General features: G+C 56.2%; 1 protein-coding gene across 1 annotated transcript; it reads left to right on the top strand.

Moving 5' to 3' along the window:
* Positions 1-133: 133 nt before the first annotated feature.
* PI4KB (phosphatidylinositol 4-kinase beta) lies at positions 134-18,951 on the top strand. The gene is given in 14 exon segments (XM_048288688.1): positions 134-227; positions 479-565; positions 3,111-4,002; positions 5,316-5,360; positions 8,487-8,714; positions 10,227-10,454; positions 11,770-11,879; positions 12,447-12,551; positions 12,939-13,062; positions 14,700-14,965; positions 15,777-15,909; positions 15,984-15,998; positions 16,000-16,105; positions 18,679-18,951. Coding segments are annotated over 12 exon segments (2,406 nt in total). The 5' UTR covers positions 134-227; positions 479-565; positions 3,111-3,138; the 3' UTR covers positions 18,861-18,951.
* The last annotated feature ends 652 nt before the right edge of the window (positions 18,952-19,603 follow it).

Here is a 19,603-nt window from a genome sequence, read left to right as displayed (position 1 = left end):
GCCCCTTTTCCCGCGCCGCGCCGCCGGTCCGCCAGGGGGCGCTGTGGCGCGGCGGCCGCCCCTCAGCCCCGTGAGGCGGCGCCGGGCCGGGCCTGGGGAGGCTCCGACCGGCCCCGCTCCGCCGGCCCCGCTCCGCTCCGGCCCCGCTCCGCCGGCCCCGCTCCACCGGCCCCTTCCGACCCTTCCGCTCCTCTCCTCTCGGCCCCGCTCCTCCCCGGCCCCCCGAGGTGAGCCCGGCCCCGCCGCACCCTCGCCGGCCCCCCCCGCGGCCTCTTCCATCTCCCTCAGCCCGGTCTCCCCGGCGGTTCCGCGGCCGCTCCGTGTCCGGCCTCGCCTCCTCCTCCTCCTTCTCCTCCTCCTTCTCCTCCTCCTGTTGCCCCCGCGGCCTTCGTGGCGCAGGAGCTCGGCAAGAAATCGCCTTTTCCTCGCGGAGGATTTTTGTGGTGATTTTTGGGTGTTTTTCCGCCTTTTCCCGCAGCAGCCGCCGGTGCCCGGGATGAGCCGCCCGCGCCGGCCTCAGGGCCGGGCTCGCCGAGCGGAGCCGCGCGGGATGGGATCGCTCCAGGTACCTCATCCCAATCCTTTTCCTCTTCCTTTTCCAGGGAATAACTCCCAAAGCCCCGCTCCCCGCGGGGGAAGTGGCGCAATTCCCCTTCCAGAGCCTTTTCCAGCCGCTTTTCCTCATGAGGATTTGCCAACCCTTCCCCCCTCCGGGCCATCTGGTGCCTCTGAGGGCTTTGGAATTGCCCAAAATCCCCTCTTAAATTCCGTGGATTACGTAAAGATGGGATTGGCGAGGGTCACTCATCCCCTCGGGAATGTTTCACCTGGAAAACTTCGGCTGGAGTTGGTGGGAAGTTGAATAATGAGAAATAATTACCTTTAACCCGTCCCTTTTTATTCCCTCCGCTTCCCTGTAATCCGTGAGGGAATAACTGGGTTGAAAAGGGGATTTTCCAGCTTTTTTTCTTCCAGTGCTGGAAGAGTTTGGGAGGTTTTGGAGTCATTCCTGGTGTGGATGCCATGGATCTGCTCCTGCAGGATCAGCCTTGGGATTGGTGGGGAGAAAACAGTCCCTGATTTTTTGCTTGGAATTCTGAGTGGGATTTCAGGGCTGTGCTCCTGGAATTCCCGGGGGATTTCTGCTCCTGATTTCCTGGAAAATTTATGATCCCACAGCTCAGGGTCCATGCTTGGATCAGCACAAGAGCTGCCTTTGGTAGCCAGGTGGGAACGTGGATTCCTGCTTTTCCTCCTGCTTTTTTTCCAGCTTCTTTCCCAGCCTTTGGAAAAAAAGCCCAAACCCTGGGATACCTCGAAAAGGGGGAATTTGCATAAATAAAGGAGTGTGGGAATGTGGGACCTCGTGATCCATGGGAGGAGGGAATTTTCAGGATTGTGGGATTGCTCCAGGCTTTGGGATCCTGAGGGATCTCTGGGAAGAGGGAAAAACCTGGATGTGTTTTTGTGGGATGAGCTGAAGGCTTTGGGAAGGGATTCCTTGCTAAATCCTTTTCCAAAGGGTTGGGACAAATCCCAGAGGTGGGAGAGGGTTGGGCGTTCCCACAGTTTGGGTTTTTTTGGGATTGGGGAAGTTCATTTCCATGGAAATCCCTGGATTTGCCTCCTTCCCATGAGGAGGAACCAAGGAATTTGGGATTTTCAGCCTGGAGCTTCCCCTTTTCCCAGTTCCACAGAGGAAGGTGGGGGTGGAGCAGCTTGTTAATTATTCAATTATTAATTAGAAATGGTTATTAATTATTAAAATCACTAATAGCTGGCCCTGGAAGTTCAGAATTGGGATTTAGGATATTTTTCCTTGGCTGAGGAATATTGGGAGCTGGGGTTTCTCATCCCTGTGGAGTTTCCCATCCTCTTCCTGCAATTTATTTTATCCCAAAAAAATTTTATTCTGATATTTTATCCCAAGAATATCTTATCCCAATAATATTTTATTCCAACAAAATTCAATTCCAACAATTTTTTTATCCCAACAGTTTTTTATCCCAGCGATCCTTGAGCCAAGTGGGAGCCCATCCATGGGCTCCATTTTGGGCCTGGAATTCCATGAGAATTCCCCCCTGGAGTGGGATAAGACAGGGATGGGACGTGTTGAAAAGTATGAGAGGAGGGAGAGAATCCCTGAAATTTCCTGCTTGGAGCCCCAAAAATGGGGATGGAAAAGCTTTTCCCAGCTTATCCAGGCTTGGAAAATCCTTGGTGGGCACTGGGATTGCTGCTCTCCCTCTCAATATTTTAATTTTCCAGGAATTTTTTATCCCTGATAATGTTTAGAGGAGCCCGGAAGTGCTGGCAAAACTCTGTGGGACTTTTCCCTGGTCCCAATCCCAAATTTCCACCACTTTTTTTTTGGGATTCGTTGAAAAATTGGAGCATCTGGGGATTTTTTCCGGCTCTCGAGAGGTTTTTGGGATCTAAGAGCCACAAAAATTTGAGGAATGTGGGATTTGGAGCACTGGGAACGGCGGGAACAGAGCAAAACTCTTGGACTTTGGTCGGGATTTGGTCAGCTGGGATTTCTTGGGAAAGAAGTGGGGAAAAAAGAGGAAAAAAAGAGGAAAAAAAGAGGAAAAATGGGCTCTGGGAATATTTAGGGAGAATTCCTGAGGGTTTCCTCCCTCCTTTCTCGGGGAGTTGGAAAGATAAGGGGATAAAATCCTTAAATTAGCAGGGAAGTTTCTTATATGGGAAATATCTGGAATTAACAGGGAAAAATCCAGAATTAACAGGGAAAACCTTAAATGGGAAAAATCTTAAATGAACACGGAAAAATCTTAAAATAAAAAACTGCTTAAAATAGGAAAACTGCTAAATTAATAGGGGAAAAAATCCATCCCCAATCCCATTTCTTTCCTGTTTTTCTCCGAGTTTTTTCCCGTTTTTCTCCCAATTTTTCCCATTTCCCTCCCATCTTTGAGTCCTGCAGCCCCTCTGCTGCTCCTCCTCCTGAATCCCCTCCCTAATCCAAATATTTCCCCAATTTTTTCCCGATTTTTTCCTATTTCCCCCCATCTTTGAGTCCTGCAGCCCCTCTGCTGCTCCTCCTCTCGAGTCCCCTCCCTGATCCCGGTTTCTCCCGTTCTCCCCAGCTCTGAGCCGCGCCGCCCCTCCTCGGCCATGGGCGACTCTGCCGCAGCCCCTCCCCTCGGGAAAAGCCCCCCGGAGCCGGCGAATTCCCAAGGGAACAGCGGGGGGGGCTCTTCCCTGAGCGTCATCACGGAAGGCGTGGGCGAGCTGGCCCTCATCGACCCTGAGGTGGCCAAGAAAGCCTGCGAGGAAGTCCTGGAGAAGGTCAAGCAGCTCCACGGAGCCGACGGAATTCCCAACGGAGAGAGCTGCCAGATCCGCTGCTTGGACGACCCGCCGGGATCCCGGATCCAGGAGGAGGAGGAGGAGAGCTCCAACACGGTGAGGACGGCGCGGAAGCGGCAGAACCAGGCCAAGCAGTCGTGGCTGCTCCGCCTCTTCGAGTCCAAGCTCTTCGACATCTCCATGGCCATCTCCTACCTGTACAACTCCAAGGAGCCCGGAGTCCAGGCGTACATCGGGAACCGGCTGTTCTGCTTCCGCAACGAGGAGGTGGATTTCTACCTGCCGCAGCTCCTCAACATGTACATCCACATGGACGAGGACGTGGGCGACGCCATCAAGCCCTACATCGTGCACCGCTGCCGCCAGAGCGTCGACTTCTCGCTGCAGTGCGCGCTGCTGCTCGGCGCCTACTCCTCGGACATGCACATCTCCACGCAGCGCCATTCCCGCGGAACCAAGCTCCGCAGGCTCATCCTTTCCGACGAGCTGAAGCCGGCGGCGAGGAAGAGGGAGCTGGGCGGCGCCGTTCCCGCTGCCGGGCCCGACACGGGGCTGTCCCCTTCCAAACGGACTCACCAGAGGTCCAAGTCGGATGCCACCGTCTCCATCAGCCTCAGCAGCAACCTGAAGCGCACGGCCAGCAACCCCAAGGTGGAGAGCGAGGAGGAGGTAAAGGCGGGATGTTCCCGTGGGAAAAGGTCGGGGCTTGGGGCTGGGCTTGTGCTCCAAGGCTCAGGCAGCAGCCCTGAGGTAAATTCGGGATGTTCCCGTGGGAAAAGATGTTCTGGGACTGGGGCTGTGCTCCAAGGACGTGGTCATTCCTTGGGATTCATCCCAGAGCTGCTGCTCCAGGTTTGGTGTTATGCTCCAAGGCTCGATGTGTTGGGAAAATGCCGTGGTGGTGCCTTGGGATTCATCCCAGAGCTGCTCTGGGGCCGTGGTGGTGCCTTGGGATTCATCCCAGAGCTGCTCTGGGGTCGTGGTTGTGCTTTGGGATTCATCCCAGAGCTGCTCTGGGGCCGTGGTGGTGCCTTGGGATTCATCCCAGAGCTGCTCTGGGGTCGTGGTTGTGCTTTGGGATTCATCCCAGAGCTGCTCTGGGGCCGTGGTGGTGCCTTGGGATTCATCCCAGAGCTGCTCTGGGGTCGTGGTTGTGCTTTGGGATTCATCCCAGAGCTGCTCCAGGTTTGGGGTTGTGCTTTGGGATTCATCCCAGAGCTGCTCCAGGTTTGGGGTTGTGCTCCAAGGCTCAGGCAGCAGCCCCGAGGTAAATTCAGGATGTTCCCGTGGGAAAAGGTGTTCTGGGACTGGGGCTGTGCTCCAAGGACGTGGTCATTCCTTGGGATTCATCCCAGAGCTCCTCTGGGACTGGGGCCGTGCTCCAAGGCTCATCCTGCTGGGAAATGCTGTTCCAGGCAGGTGGAAGTGCCTTGGGATTCATCCCAGAGCTGCTCCAGGTTTGTGGTTGTCCTTTGGGATTCATCCCAGAGCTCCAAGGCTCATCCTGCTGGGAAAGGGATCTCCAGGGAGGTGCTGAAATTAGGGATAAACTGGAATCTAGGGAAGGAAAAAAAGGTGGATTTGGTGCTGGAAAGAGGCTGATCTGAGGTCAGAAATCCAAGGAATTCGGAGCTGGATCCCTCCTTATCCTTCTGGGGCGGGATAATGAATCCCAGAGGAGGAAAACCGAGAAAATCCTGGGGGTTTTGTGGGAATTTAGCACTCGGATCTGCTCCAGTTTGATCCCATCCCGCTTGAGATCCATGGAATTTTCCCTCCTGGAATTTCTCTCTCCCAGATGGGAAAATCAGCAGAATTCCAACAGGATGGGACCAAAAAAAAAATCTGGGAATTGCTGGAAGTGAACCTGGAGCTAAACTTTGCTTTTTCTCCCCCTTTTCCCTTCTCCTTCCTCTCTTCTCTATGGAAAAAATTCCCAAAAAAAACCTGCCACCGATCCCCCCTTTTCCTGCCTTTCCCAGGAATTCTCCTCGAGTACGGAAAGCCTGGATAAGTCCCTGGCTCCCGTAAGTTCCGTTCCCGTGCCGGAGGCTCCCTCTTCCCACAGCAGCATTTCCTCAATTCCACCCCTCTGGAATTGCCCGGCATTCCCCAAATATTCCCCAAAAAATCCCGGGATCGCCGCCACGGCGTTTCCCACCCAAAACGCCCTCGGAATGGGAATTCTGGGAAAATTCTCCCGTTCCGACTGGGATAAAATAAAGGAAAATCCCCCTTTTCCCACCGAAATCCATCCGGGAATGAGGAGATTCCCGCTTTTCCAGCCGTGCCCCTTGCAGGTGGAAGAGGAAATGCTGTTTCCTTGGAATTTGGCTCCCGAAATTCTTGGCCGGATGGGATTCATTCGCTTTTTTTTTTCCCTTGGTTTTTTTCCAACCGATCATTCCTTGATTTATTCCTTTAATTCCTTTCTTTTTTTTTTCTGTGAGAATTCCAATCGAATCCCGGCGTTTTCCCTGATTTTTCTCTCCCGAATGAGCCCTTTTCCCCTTTTTTCCATTCAATTTTTGGCATCCACGGCATCTCTCCCTCCTCTCTTCCCGCTGGGATTCCCAGTGGGAATGTGTAGTCCATGATTTCCTCCAGCGTGAGGATTTTTGGGAAGAATTCCAGCTTTTTTTTAGGCTTTTTCAGGAATTCCTGGATGCCAGCCCAGCTCTCATCCTGCTGGGAATTCACGGGGATCATTCCCGCGCCTGGATTTGGGAATATTGTTGGGATTTTATCCCAAATTCCAGCCTCGTCCTTCCGTTCTTTCCCAATCCCAGTGGTTTTTAGGGATAATGGGCTTGTGGGAAGTTCCAAGCCCCGAATTCCCACCCAGAATTCCAGGAATTCCTTTATTTCCACCCATTCCTGCTCCTCCCAGCCCAGTCAGTGGCTCCTCTCCGGGGTTTTTTTGGGAATCCAAAACATCAGTGGCAAACAGGGATAGTTCCTCTTTCCCTGTGGAATGTTTTGCTGGAATGGGAAGCTTTGCTGTGGGAGGGATCCTTGGGAATGGTGGGATGAGGAATGGGAGGAAGAGGGATTTTCCCAACCCCTCTGCCTGGAGGATCCAAGATCTCCAAGTTTCCCACCGGACTCAGAATTCCAGAGGCTCCGAACAGATCCTGGAGCTGCTGGGATATTCCCAAGTGTTGGAAAAGATCCTTAGGAAGCGTTTTGGGATCCCCGGAAAAGACGGGAATGAAAAATTCCCCCGGCTCGAGGCGGGGCTGATCCAGAGGGATCCCTGGGCTCATCCCAAATCCCCACCAGGGGGAATTCCTTGGGATATCCCAGTGGGAAAAGCATTTCCCAATATTCCGAGAGGACAGCATCCATGGAAAACCTGGATGGGAGGAGCAGGAATATCAGAACCACCGGAATTCCATGGGAAAAGCCGGGCAGAGGGGACGGAAGCATCCGCGGGATATCCCGGTTTTTGCAGGAATGGGATTCAGTCCATGGAGGGGAAGGGATTTTTGGGATCCAGCCGGGATCAGGAACCTCTGGAATATTCATCCCGTGCCTGGAGCGAGGTGGGGGCAGGGAAGCCGAGTGTTATCCCAGAATTCCTGAGGAATTTTTGGCCGTGGACTACAAATCCATCGGATTCCCAGCCGGGAATCCCCATCCTGATCCTTCTTTCCCTGATTTTTCCCGATCCCTTTCTTTTCCAATCGGCCATTCCCGATTTTTCCGGCGTTTTCCCTTGCTCCCCTCTTCCCGATCCGTGGCTTTTTGCATGCGCCTTTTCCAGCATGATTGGAGCGCTCGGTGATCCCGAAAATCAGCCCTTGGTTGTTCCCGGATTTTAGGAATGTGGAGTGGAAATTCGGGATCGATGCAGGAGGGGCTCCTGCATCCAAAGGGAAATCCCAAATCCCGCTGGGATGGGATGGTCGGATTGAGGGCTGGGGGCGGGATCCTCCTGGATTCCAGGGATCCGGATCCTGCCAAATCCCGGGAATCCGGAGGGTTGGGAGTGAGGATCTCCCAGGGAGCTGGAAAATTCCAAATCCCGGGAATCTGGAGGGTGATCCAGAGGGATGAGAGTGAGGATCCTCCCAAATCCTGGGAATCCAGAGGGACCGGGAGATCCCGCTGGGAATGTTGGCTCTGGAATTCTGGGGAGGATTTTCCGGACAGCACAACGGGAGGGGGGAAGGGAAAACGCTGGGATCCTGCTCTGCCGGTGGATGGGATCCCAAATTTCTGGGATCCGGGAGGAGGGAGGGGTGGGAAGAGGGAAGAGAATCCTTTGGAATGGGATGGGATGAAGACATTTCCCTCTGGAAAAGGGAAGGGCGGGAATTTGCTCCGGCAGCACCTCCATTTTCCTCCTTTTTCCCAAACCTTTTGCTTTTCATCCCAACCTTTCCCAACCCTTTTCCAGCCAGTCCGGGGTGGGAAGAGGGAAGGACGAGGAGCAGGGAAGAGCAGGAATTCAATCCCAGTGGAAAAGCCCCGGCATCACCTCCACTTTTCCTCCTTTTTTCCCCAAAGTTTTTATTTCTCATCCCAGCCCTTTCCCAGCCCTTTCCCAACCCTTTCCCAACCTTTTCCCAGCCTTTTCCCAGCCCTTTCCCAACCCTTTCCCAACCTTTTCCCAACCCTTTCCCAGCCCTTTCCCAACCCTTTCCCAACCTTTTCCCAACCCTTTCCCAACCTTTTCCCAGCCTTTTCCCAACCTTTTCCCAGCCCTTTCCCAACCCTTTCCCAGCCCTTTCCCAGCCCTTTCCCAACCTTTTCCCAACCTTTTCCCAGCCCTTTCCCAACCCTTTCCCAACCTTTTCCCAACCTTTTCCCAACCTTTTCCCAGCCCTTTCCCAACCTTTTCCCAACCTTTTCCCAACCTTTTCCCAGCCCTTTCCCAACCCTTTCCCAACCTTTTCCCAACCTTTTCCCAACCCTTTCCCAGCCCTTTCCCAGCCCTTTCCCAACATTTTCCCAACCTTTTCCCAGCCCTTTCCCAACCCTTTCCCAGCCCTTTCCCAGCCCTTTCCCAGCTGCTCCGGGATGGGAAGAGGGAAGAGCAGGAAAAGGGAAGGGCAGGAATTCGCTCCCACTAAAAAACCAACGGCATCACCTCCACTTCTCCTCCTTCTTTTCCCAACCTTTTCGCTTCCCGTGGCGGCCTTTTCCAGCCAGTCCGGCTGGCTCCGGAGCGGGAGTTCATCAAGTCGCTGATGGCCATCGGGAAGCGCCTGGCCACGCTGCCCACCAAGGAGCAGAAGACGCAGCGCCTCATCTCGGAGCTCTCCCTGCTCAACCACAAGCTGCCGGCGCGCGCCTGGCTGCCCACGGCCGCCTTCGAGCACCACGTGGTGCGCGTGCCGCACTCGCAGGCCGTGGTCCTCAACTCCAAGGACAAGGTGCCGCGGGGCGGGACTGGGAACGGTGGGAGGGAGCTGGGGTGGGGATTTCTGGGAGTGGGAACGGTGGGAGAGAGCTGGGGTGGGGATTTCTGGGAGTGGGAACGGTGGGAGAGAGCTGGGGGTGGGGATTTCTGGGAGTGGGAACGGTGGGAGGGAGCTGGGCTGGGGATTTCTGGGAGTGGGAATGGTGGGAGACTCCTGGAGGTGGAGATTTCTGGGAGTGGGAATGGTGGGAGACTCCTGGAGGTGGGGATTTCTGGGAGTGGGAATGGTGGGAGACTCCTGGAGGTGGAGATTTCTGGGAGTGGGAATGGTGGGAGACTCCTGGAGGTGGGGATTTCTGGGAATGGGAATGGTGGGAGACTCCTGGAGGTGGAGATTTCTGGGAGTGGGAATGGTGGGAGAGAGCTGGGGTGGGGATTTCTGGGAGTGGGAACGGTGGGAGAGAGCTGGGGGTGGGGATTTCTGGGAGTGGGAACGGTGGGAGACTCCTGGAGGTGGAGATTTCTGGGAGTGGGAACGGTGGGAGGGAGCTGGGGTGGGGATTTCTGGGAGTGGGAACGGTGGGAGACTCCTGGAGGTGGAGATTTCTGGGAGTGGGAACGGTGGGAGGGAGCTGGGGTGGGGATTTCTGGGAGTGGGAATGGTGGGAGACTCCTGGAGGTGGGGATTTCTGGGAGTGGGAATGGTGGGAGAGAGCTGGGGTGGGGATTTCTGGGAGTGGGAACGGTGGGAGAGAGCTGGGGTGGGGATTTCTGGGAGTGGGAACGGTGGGAGGGAGCTGGGGTGGGGATTTCTGGGAGTGGGAATGGTGGGAGACTCCTGGAGGTGGGGATTTCTGGGAGTGGGAATGGTGGGAGACTCCTGGAGGTGGGGATTTCTGGGAGTGGGAATGGTGGGAGAGAGCTGGGGTGGGGATTTCTGGGAGTGGGAACGGTGGGAGGGAGCTGGGGTGGGGATTTCTGGGAGTGGGAACGGTGGGAGACTCCTGGAGGTGGAGATTTCTGGGAGTGGGAATGGTGGGAGACTCCTGGAGGTGGAGATTTCTGGGAGTGGGAACGGTGGGAGAGAGCTGGGGGTGGGGATTTCCAGGATTGGGAATGGTGGGAGAGAGCTGGGGTGGGGATTTCTGGGAGTGGGAACGGTGGGAGACTCCTGGAGGTGGGGATTTCTGGGATTGGGAATGGAGGCAGGGGGCTGGAGGTGTTGGTTCCAGGATTGGGAATAATTGGAAAGGTCTGGAGGTGTCACTTCCAGGATTGGAAATGGTGGGAGGGATCTGGAAGTGTCACATCCAGGACTGGGAATGCTGGGAAAGATCTGGAAGTGTCACAGCCAGGACTGGGAATGCTGGGACAGCTGGAACTGGGGACAAACCCCCTGAGAACTCCCAATCCCCCCGGAGCACCTCTGGAATCTCCTTTTCCTCCATACCCACGAGAACCACGGATTTCCCCCCAGCCCGGGGAGCGGCCGGGGTCATGCGTGTCCCTTGCCCCGGTTCCCCAGGCTCCCTATTTAATCTACGTGGAAGTGCTGGAATGTGACAATTTCGACACGGCGAATGTCCCCGCGCGCATCCCGGAGAATCGCATCCGGAGCACGCGCTCGGCCGAGAACCTCCCGGAGTGCGGCATGGGCCCGGAGCAGCGCGCCGGCAGCTTCAGCACCGTCCCCAACTACGACAACGACGACGAGGCCTGGTCCGTGGACGACATCGTGGAGCTCCAGGTGGAGGTGGGAACGTCGGGAATGGGCTCGGACGTGGGGCCACGGCCCCCAGGCTGGGAACGTCGGGAATGGGCTCGGACGTGGGGCCATGGCCCCCAGGGCGTCCCCAAGGTGTTCCCATGGAGGTGGGAATGTTGGGAATGGGCTCGGACGTGGGGCCACGGCCCCCAGGCTGGGAACGTCGGGAATGGGCTCGGACGTGGGGCCATGGCCCCCAGGGCGTCCCCAAGGTGTTCCCATGGAGGTGGGAATGTTGGGAATGGGCTCGGACGTGGGGGCCACGGCCCCCAGGCTGGGAACGTCGGGAATGGGCTCGGACGTGGGGCCATGGCCCCCAGGGCGTCCCCAAGGTGTTCCCATGGAGGTGGGAATGTTGGGAATGGGCTCGGACGCGGGGCCACGGCCCCCGAGGTGGGAATGTTGGGAATGGGCTCGGACACGGGGCCACGGCCCCCAGGGTGGGAACGTCGGGAATGGGCTCGGACACGGGGCCACGGCTCCTGGGGTGTCCCCAAGGTGTTCCCATGGAGGTGGGAATGTTGGGAATGGGCTCGGACGTGGGGCCACGGCCCCCAGGCTGGGAACGTCGGGAATGGGCTCGGACGTGGGGCCACGGCCCCCGGGGCGTCCCCAAGGTGTTCCCATGGAGGTGGGAATGTTGGGAATGGGCTCGGACGTGGGGCCATGGCCCCCGGGCTGGGAACGTCGGGAATGGGCTCGGACGTGGGGCCACGGCCCCCGGGGCGTCCCCAAGGTGTTCCCATGGAGGTGGGAATGTTGGGAATGGGCTCGGACGCGGGGCCACGGCCCCCGAGGTGGGAATGTTGGGAATGGGCTCGGACACGGGGCCACGGCCCCCAGGGTGGGAACGTCGGGAATGGGCTCGGACACGGGGCCACGGCTCCCGGGGTGTCCCCAAGGTGTTCCCATGGAGTTTGGGACATCGGGAATTGGGGTCAGACATGGGCTCACGGCTCCCAGGGTGTCCCCAAGGTGTTCCCATGGAGTTTGGGACATCGGGAATGGGCTCGGACACAGGGCCACGGCCCCCAGGATGTCCATGGCCACCAAGGTGTTTCCATGGAGGTGGGAATGTCGGGAATGGGGTTTTCCAGAGGGTCCTGGCATCACAGTGGCCCCAAGGTGGTCCCAAGGTGTCCCCAAGGTGTCCCCAAGGTGTTCCCAAGGTGTCCCCAAGGTGGCCCCAAGGTGGCCCCAAGGCGGCCCCGGGGTCGGTCCCGCCCCGGTCCATCCCAGGTTGAATTCCCGGTGCGATGTCGTTCCGGGCTCCCCCGACGCCGTTTTCCCGGGATTCCCGCAGCTCCCGGAGATGCACACCAACAGCTGCGACAACATCTCCCAGTTCTCCGTGGATTCCATCACCAGCCAGGAGAGCCGGGAGCCCGTCTTCATCGCTGCCGGAGACATCCGGTGAGCTGGGGAGAGATGCCAGAATTCCCTCAGAAAAGCCCCGGAATTCTGGGAATTCCCCCTCAAAAACACCCCGGGATTCTGACATTCCCTGGAAGAAAAATCCGGGAATTCCCCCTCAAAAACACCCCGGGATTCTGACATTCCCTGGAGGAAAAATCCGGGAATTCCCCCTCAAAACCACCCCGGGATTCTGACATTCCCTGGAGGAAAAATCCGGGAATTCCCCCTCAAAAACACCCCGGGATTCTGACATTCCCTGGAGGAAAAATCCGGGAATTCCCCCTCAAAACCACCCCGGGATTCTGACATTCCCTGGAGGAAAAATCCGGGAATTCCCCCTCAAAAACACCCCGGGATTCTGACATTCCCTGGAGGAAAAATCCGGGAATTCCCCCTCAAAAACACCCTGGGATTCTGACATTCCCCGGAGCGGAAATCCGGGAATTCCCCCTCAAAAACACCCTGGGATTCTGACATTCCCCGGAGCGGAAATCCGGGAATTTTCCCTCGGGAATGCCGGAGCTTTCCCAAAAATCCCTGGAGCCGTGCCGTGTCCTCCCGCAGGCGGCGGCTGTCGGAGCAGCTGGCTCACACCCCCACGTCCTTCCGGAGGGATCCCGAGGATCCGTCGGCCGTGGCCCTCAAGGAGCCCTGGCAGGAGAAAGTCAGGTAGGGGTTGGGAATTGCAGGGAATTGCAGGGAATTCCAGGGAATCCGCGGTTCATCCGGGAATCGACCGCGGCCCTGCCCAAATGCAGGGATTTGCCCACAGCCCGGGTTTTGCCGGGGATTTTTAGGCAGACCTGAGGTCCGAAGGGTTTGGCTTCTCCCGGGATAAACCCGTTGGAATCCCAAGCCCTGAATTCCTCCTGGAAAAAGCGGGAAAACCCCTGGGATTTGAGGAATTTTGGGTGGTCTCATCCACGTCCTGATGGAAAAGATTCCAGGAGACAATTCCGTGCTCAGAGCTGGCTTGGGAAGGAGCCCGGGCATTCCCGGAGCTTTTCCCAACCTTCCCAACCCGGAAGGATCCCGTTGTTCCCGATTTTCCCTCAGGAGGATCCGGGAAGCGTCTCCCTACGGACACCTCCCGTCCTGGCGCCTCCTCTCCGTCATCGTCAAGTGCGGCGACGACCTCCGGCAGGAGCTGCTGGCGTTCCAGGTGCTCAAACAGCTCCAGGTGAGCGCTTCCCGAAGGATTCCCAAAGAATTCCCAAAGAATTCCCCAAAATTCCCAGTCCCTGAAAGAATTCCCCCCTTTTTTATGGGGTTTTGATGGCATTTTAGGGGGTTTTATGGGATGCTGCTGGCGTTCCAGGTGCTCAAACAGCTCCAGGAGAGCAATTCCCGAAGGATTCCCCAAAAAGAACCCAATCCCGAAAGAATTCCCTGCTTTAGATGGGATTTTGTGGCGTTTAATGGGATTTTAATGGGATTTTATGGGATTTTATGGGATTTTATGGGATTTCAATGGGATTTTATGGGATTTGAATAGGATTTTATGGGATTTTATGGGATTTTTGGGATTTTAATGGGATTTTATGGGATTTGAATAGGATTTTATGGGATTTTATGGGATTTTTGGGATTTTAATGGGATTTAATGGGATTTAATGGGATTTAATGGGATTTTATGGGATTTTAATGGGATTTTATGGGATTTGAATAGGATTTTATGGGATTTTATGGGATTTTTGGGATTTTAATGGGATTTTTTGGGATTTTAATGGCATTTTATTGAATTTTAATGGGGTTTTATGGCGTTTAATGGCATTTTATGGGATTTTAGTGGGATTTTATGGGATTTTATTGAATTTTAATGGGATTTTAATAATGGGATTTTATGGGATTTTATTGAATTTTAATGGGATTTTAATGGCTTTTAATGGGATTTTAATGGGATTTTATGGGATTTTTTGGGATTTTAATGGGATTTTATTGAATTTTAATGGGATTTTAAGGCATTTTATGGGATTTTAACGGCTTTTAATGGGATTTTATGGGATTTTATTGAAATTTTATGGGATTTTATTGAATTTTAATACCATTTTCTGGCAATTTATGGCATTTTAATGGGATTTTATGGCATTTTACGGGATTTTAATGGGATTTTATGGCATTTTACGGGATTTTAATGGGATTTTATGGGATTTTAATGGGATGTTACGGTATTTTATGGCATTTTAATGGGTTTTCATGGAATTTTATGGCATTTGATGGGATTTTAATGGGATGTAATGGCATTTCAATGGGTTTTGATGGGACTTTGATGGGATTTAATGGCATTTCAATGGATTTTTATGGAATTTTATGGCATTTGATGGGATTTTGATGGGATTTAATGCCATTTGGTGGGATTTTAATGGGATTTTATGGCATTTTAATGGGTTTTCATGGAATTTTATGCCATTTGATGGGATTTTGATGGGATTTAATGCCGTTGGATGGGATTTTGATGGGATTTAATGCTGCTTGATGGGATTTTGATGGGATTTTGATGGGATTTTGATGGGATTTAATGCCATTTGATGGGATTTTATGGCATTTCAATGGGTTTTTATGGAATTTTATGGCATTTGATGGGATTTTGATGGGATTTAATGCTGTTTGATGGGATTTAATGCCGTTGGATGGGATTTTGATGGGATTTAATGCCGTTGGATGGGATTTTGATGGGATTTTGATGGGATTTAATGCCGTTGGATGGGATTTTGATGGGATTTTGATGGGATTTAATGCCGTTGGATGGGGTTGGACGGGCTCTGCCGGGCTCTGCCGGGCTCTCGGGGTGTGACGGGTGTGGTGCCGTTGCCCGCAGTCCATCTGGGAGCAGGAGCGCGTCCCGCTCTGGATCAAGCCCTACAAGATCCTGGTGATCTCTGCGGACAGCGGCATGATCGAGCCCGTGCTTAGCGCCGTCTCCATCCACCAGATCAAGAAGCAGTCGCAGCTGTCGCTGCTGGATTATTTCCTGCAGGAGCACGGCAACTACAACTCGGAGTCCTTCCTGAGCGCCCAGAGGAACTTCGTGCGCAGCTGCGCGGGCTACAGCCTGGTGTGCTACCTGCTGCAGGTCAAGGACAGGTAATCCTGGGAATTCCGGGAATTCCGGGAATCCTGGGGTGTGTGGGCACAGCCTGGTGTGCTACCTGCTGCAGGTCAAGGACAGGTAATCCTGGGAATTCCGGGAATTCCATGGGAATTCTGGGGTGTGCGGGCACAGCCTGGTGTGCTACCTGCTGCAGGTCAAGGACAGGTAATCCTGGGAATTCCGGGAATTCCATGGGAATTCTGGGGTGTGCGGGCACAGCCTGGTGTGCTACCTGCTGCAGGTCAAGGACAGGTAATCCTGGGAATTCCGGGAATTCCATGGGAATTCTGGGGTGTGCGGGCACAGCCTGGTGTGCTACCTGCTGCAGGTCAAGGACAGGTAATCCTGGGAATTCCGGGAATTCCATGGGAATTCTGGGGTGTGCGGGCACAGCCTGGTGTGCTACCTGCTGCAGGTCAAGGACAGGTAATCCTGGGAATTCCGGGAATTCCATGGGAATTCTGGGGTGTGCGGGCACAGCCTGGTGTGCTACCTGCTGCAGGTCAAGGACAGGTAATCCTGGGAATTCCGGGAATTCTGGGAATTCTGGGAATCCTGGGGTGTGCGGGCACAGCCTGGTGTGCTACCTGCTGCAGGTCAAGGACAGGTAATCCTGGGAATTCCGGGAATTCCATGGGAATTCTGGGATTTTGATGCACTTTTAATGCGATTTTATGGGGTTTAATGGGATTCTAATGGCATTTGATGGGATTTGATGGGAATTTATGGGATTTTAGTGGGATTTTTTGGAGTTTTTATGGGATTTTGATGGGATTTAATGGGATTCGATGGGATTTCCCCCAGGCACAACGGGAACATCCTGCTGGACGCCGACGGCCACATCATCCACATCGACTTCGGCTTCATCCTGTCCAGCTCCCCCCGGAACCTGGGCTTCGAAACCTCGGCCTTCAAGCTCACCACGGAATTCGTGGACGTGAGTGGGATCCGGGAGCTTCCCGGGGCCGCTCCCGGCTTTCCCGGCCGCTGCCATTCCCGCTTTTCCCGCAGGTGATGGGGGGGCCTGGACGGGGACATGTTCAACTACTACAAGATGCTGATGCTGCAGGGGCTGATCGCGGCCCGCAAGCACATGGACAGGGTGGTGCAGATCGTGGAGATCATGCAGCAAGGTGCGCGTTCCCGGCCGTTCCGGGAGAATCCCTGTCCATTCCCGGACGTTGGGAGGGGTGGGAGAGCCCCTGGAAGCTCCCGCGGGCTGCTCAGGGAGATCCCACATCCCTGTGGGTCCCACGGCCCTGAGGATGCTGAGCACTTCAGGGGGTTCTCCTGGGGGTGAAGAGGGAATTCCCAGGAATTCCTGGGAGTTTGGAGGGGTGGGAAGAGCTCTGCAAGCACCCCCGGGGTCTTCAGCCCCATTCCAAAGGCCCCTTCCCAGGGATTCCCAGCTCCCCCCGAGCCCTCGGGGGCTCCTTTCTTCCCATTCTCCCCATTCCGGATGGAGATTCCCAACTCCCCTGATCCCCTCCCATCCCCTCCCATCCCATCCCATCCCCTCCCATCCCCTCCCATCCCATCCCATCCCATCCCCTCCCATCCCATCCCATCCCCTCCCATCCCATCCCATCCCATCCCATCCCATCCTATCCCATCCCGTTTTCCCTGCCCCCAGGCTCCCACCTCCCTGATTCCATTCCCCCATTCCAAACCCCATTCCAAACTCCCATCCCCGTTCCATCCCTGTTCCCATCCCCATTCCATCCCCTTTTCCTTCCCCTTTTCCTTCCTCCCAGGCTCCCACCTCTCTGACCCCATTCCCCCTATCCCAGCCCCCCTTTTCCCACAGAATCCCATCCCTCATCCCGTCCCGTTTTTCGTGTTCCAGGCTCGCAGCTGCCCCTGTGCCCCCATTCCCTGCCCAGACTCCCATTCCAAGGGCAGATTCCCGCTGTTCCAGGCTCGCAGCTGCCCCCATTCCCTGCCCAGACTCCCATTCCAAGGGCAGATTCCCGCTGTTCCAGGCTCGCAGCTGCCCCCATTCCCTGCCCAATTCCCATTCCAAGGGCAGATTCCCGCTGTTCCAGGCTCGCAGCTGCCCCCATTCCCTGCCCAATTCCCATTCCAAGGGCAGATTCCCGCTGTTCCAGGCTCGCAGCTGCCCCCATTCCCTGCCCAGATTCCCATTCCAAGGGCAGATTCCCGCTGTTCCAGGCTCGCAGCTGCCCCCATTCCCTGCCCAATTCCCATTCCAAGGGCAGATTCCCGCTGTTCCAGGCTCGCAGCTGCCCCCATTCCCTGCCCAATTCCCATTCCAAGGGCAGATTCCCGCTGTTCCAGGCTCGCAGCTGCCCCCATTCCCTGCCCAATTCCCATTCCAAGGGCAGATTCCCGCTGTTCCAGGCTCGCAGCTGCCCCTGTGCCCCCATTCCCTGCCCAATTCCCATTCCAAGGGCAGATTCCCGCTGTTCCAGGCTCGCAGCTGCCCCCATTCCCTGCCCAGATTCCCATTCCAAGGGCAGATTCCCGCTGTTCCAGGCTCGCAGCTGCCCCTGTGCCCCCATTCCCTGCCCAATTCCCATTCCAAGGGCAGATTCCCGCTGTTCCAGGCTCGCAGCTGCCCCCATTCCCTGCCCAATTCCCATTCCAAGGGCAGATTCCCGCTGTTCCAGGCTCGCAGCTGCCCCTGTGCCCCCATTCCCTGCCCAATTCCCATTCCAAGGGCAGATTCCCGCTGTTCCAGGCTCGCAGCTGCCCCCCATTCCCTGCCCAATTCCCATTCCAAGGGCAGATTCCCGCTGTTCCAGGCTCGCAGCTGCCCCTGTGCCCCCATTCCCTGCCCAATTCCCATTCCAAGGGCAGATTCCCGCTGTTCCAGGCTCGCAGCTGCCCCTGTGCCCCCATTCCCTGCCCAATTCCCATTCCAAGGGCAGATTCCCGCTGTTCCAGGCTCGCAGCTGCCCCCATTCCCTGCCCAATTCCCATTCCAAGGGCAGATTCCCGCTGTTCCAGGCTCGCAGCTGCCCCCATTCCCTGCCCAATTCCCATTCCAAGGGCAGATTCCCGCTGTTCCAGGCTCGCAGCTGCCCCCCATTCCCTGCCCAATTCCCATTCCAAGGGCAGATTCCCGCTGTTCCAGGCTCGCAGCTGCCCCCATTCCCTGCCCAATTCCCATTCCAAGGGCAGATTCCCGCTGTTCCAGGCTCGCAGCTGCCCCTGTGCCCCCATTCCCTGCCCAATTCCCATTCCAAGGGCAGATTCCCCGCTGTTCCAGGCTCGCAGCTGCCCCCATTCCCTGCCCAATTCCCATTCCAAGGGCAGATTCCCGCTGTTCCAGGCTCGCAGCTGCCCCTGTGCCCCCATTCCCTGCCCAATTCCCATTCCAAGGGCAGATTCCCGCTGTTCCAGGCTCGCAGCTGCCCCTGTGCCCCCATTCCCTGCCCAATTCCCATTCCAAGGGCAGATTCCCGCTGTTCCAGGCTCGCAGCTGCCCCTGTGCCCCCATTCCCCTGCCCAATTCCCATTCCAAGGGCAGATTCCCGCTGTTCCAGGCTCGCAGCTGCCCCCATTCCCTGCCCAATTCCCATTCCAAGGGCAGATTCCCGCTGTTCCAGGCTCGCAGCTGCCCCTGTGCCCCCATTCCCTGCCCAATTCCCATTCCAAGGGCAGATTCCCGCTGTTCCAGGCTCGCAGCTGCCCCCATTCCCTGCCCAATTCCCATTCCAAGGGCAGATTCCCGCTGTTCCAGGCTCGCAGCTGCCGTGCTTCCACGGCTCCTCCACCATCCGGCACCTCAAGGAGCGCTTCCACATGAACCTGACGGAGGAGCAGCTGCAGCTGCTGGTGGAGCAGATGGTGGACGGCTCCATGAGATCCATCACCACCAAACTCTACGACGGCTTCCAGTACCTCACCAACGGCATCATGTGAATGAATTCCAGAGGATTCCGGGAAAAAAAAAAAGAAAAAATTCCCCGGGGGAGAAAAAAAAAAAAATAATTCCCAGGAAAATTCCCCATTTTTCCACACCCTCCCAACCCCCCCCCCCCCCCCCCCCACCTCCCCCAAAAAACGCCCCCCAAACCTCGGAGCCCGCGCGGATCTCGGGGCCCGAGGGAGAGGTGGAGGCTCGGCGGCTTCCTGGGCCAGGCTCTGCTGGAGGAATGGGACAGAATTCCATAGAAAAGCCAGGAAAAGCAGCGGGAGAAGCAGGAGCGGAGAAGCCGAGCGCTTTCGGGGGAATTCCTGAGTGGATCATGTGGGAATGGGGATGGGGATGGGGGATCTCCCCTTCCTCATGGCGTTATTCCCTGGAATTCGCGCCCATCCCAATGGAGTGGGGGGGGTGGGAAGGGGGAGGGTCCGGCCCCGCCCGTGGGTGTCTCCTGAAGGGTGGGAATCCCCAAATCCTGGAATTGCTGGAATTCCCGGCCCCGCGTGGTCACTCGCAGTCCCTGCTGCCCTCCTGAGCACCCGGGGACGCCCGGTGGGAATTCCAGGTGAGATTCCAGCTGGGAATTTGGGTGGGATTCCCTCCAGGTGAGAGATTCCAGGTGAGATTCCCAGTGGGATTCCGGCTGGGATTCCAGCCAGGTGGGGAATTCCAGGTGGGAATTCCCGGTGGGGTTCCTGCAATTCCAGGAATTCGGGGCTGGGGCTGCTCCCCCCGCCTT

Source organism: Corvus hawaiiensis, chromosome 29, assembly GCF_020740725.1.
Source record: "Corvus hawaiiensis isolate bCorHaw1 chromosome 29, bCorHaw1.pri.cur, whole genome shotgun sequence".
NCBI lineage: Eukaryota > Metazoa > Chordata > Aves > Passeriformes > Corvidae > Corvus > Corvus hawaiiensis.
This window is presented reverse-complemented; position numbering and strand designations above follow the sequence as displayed.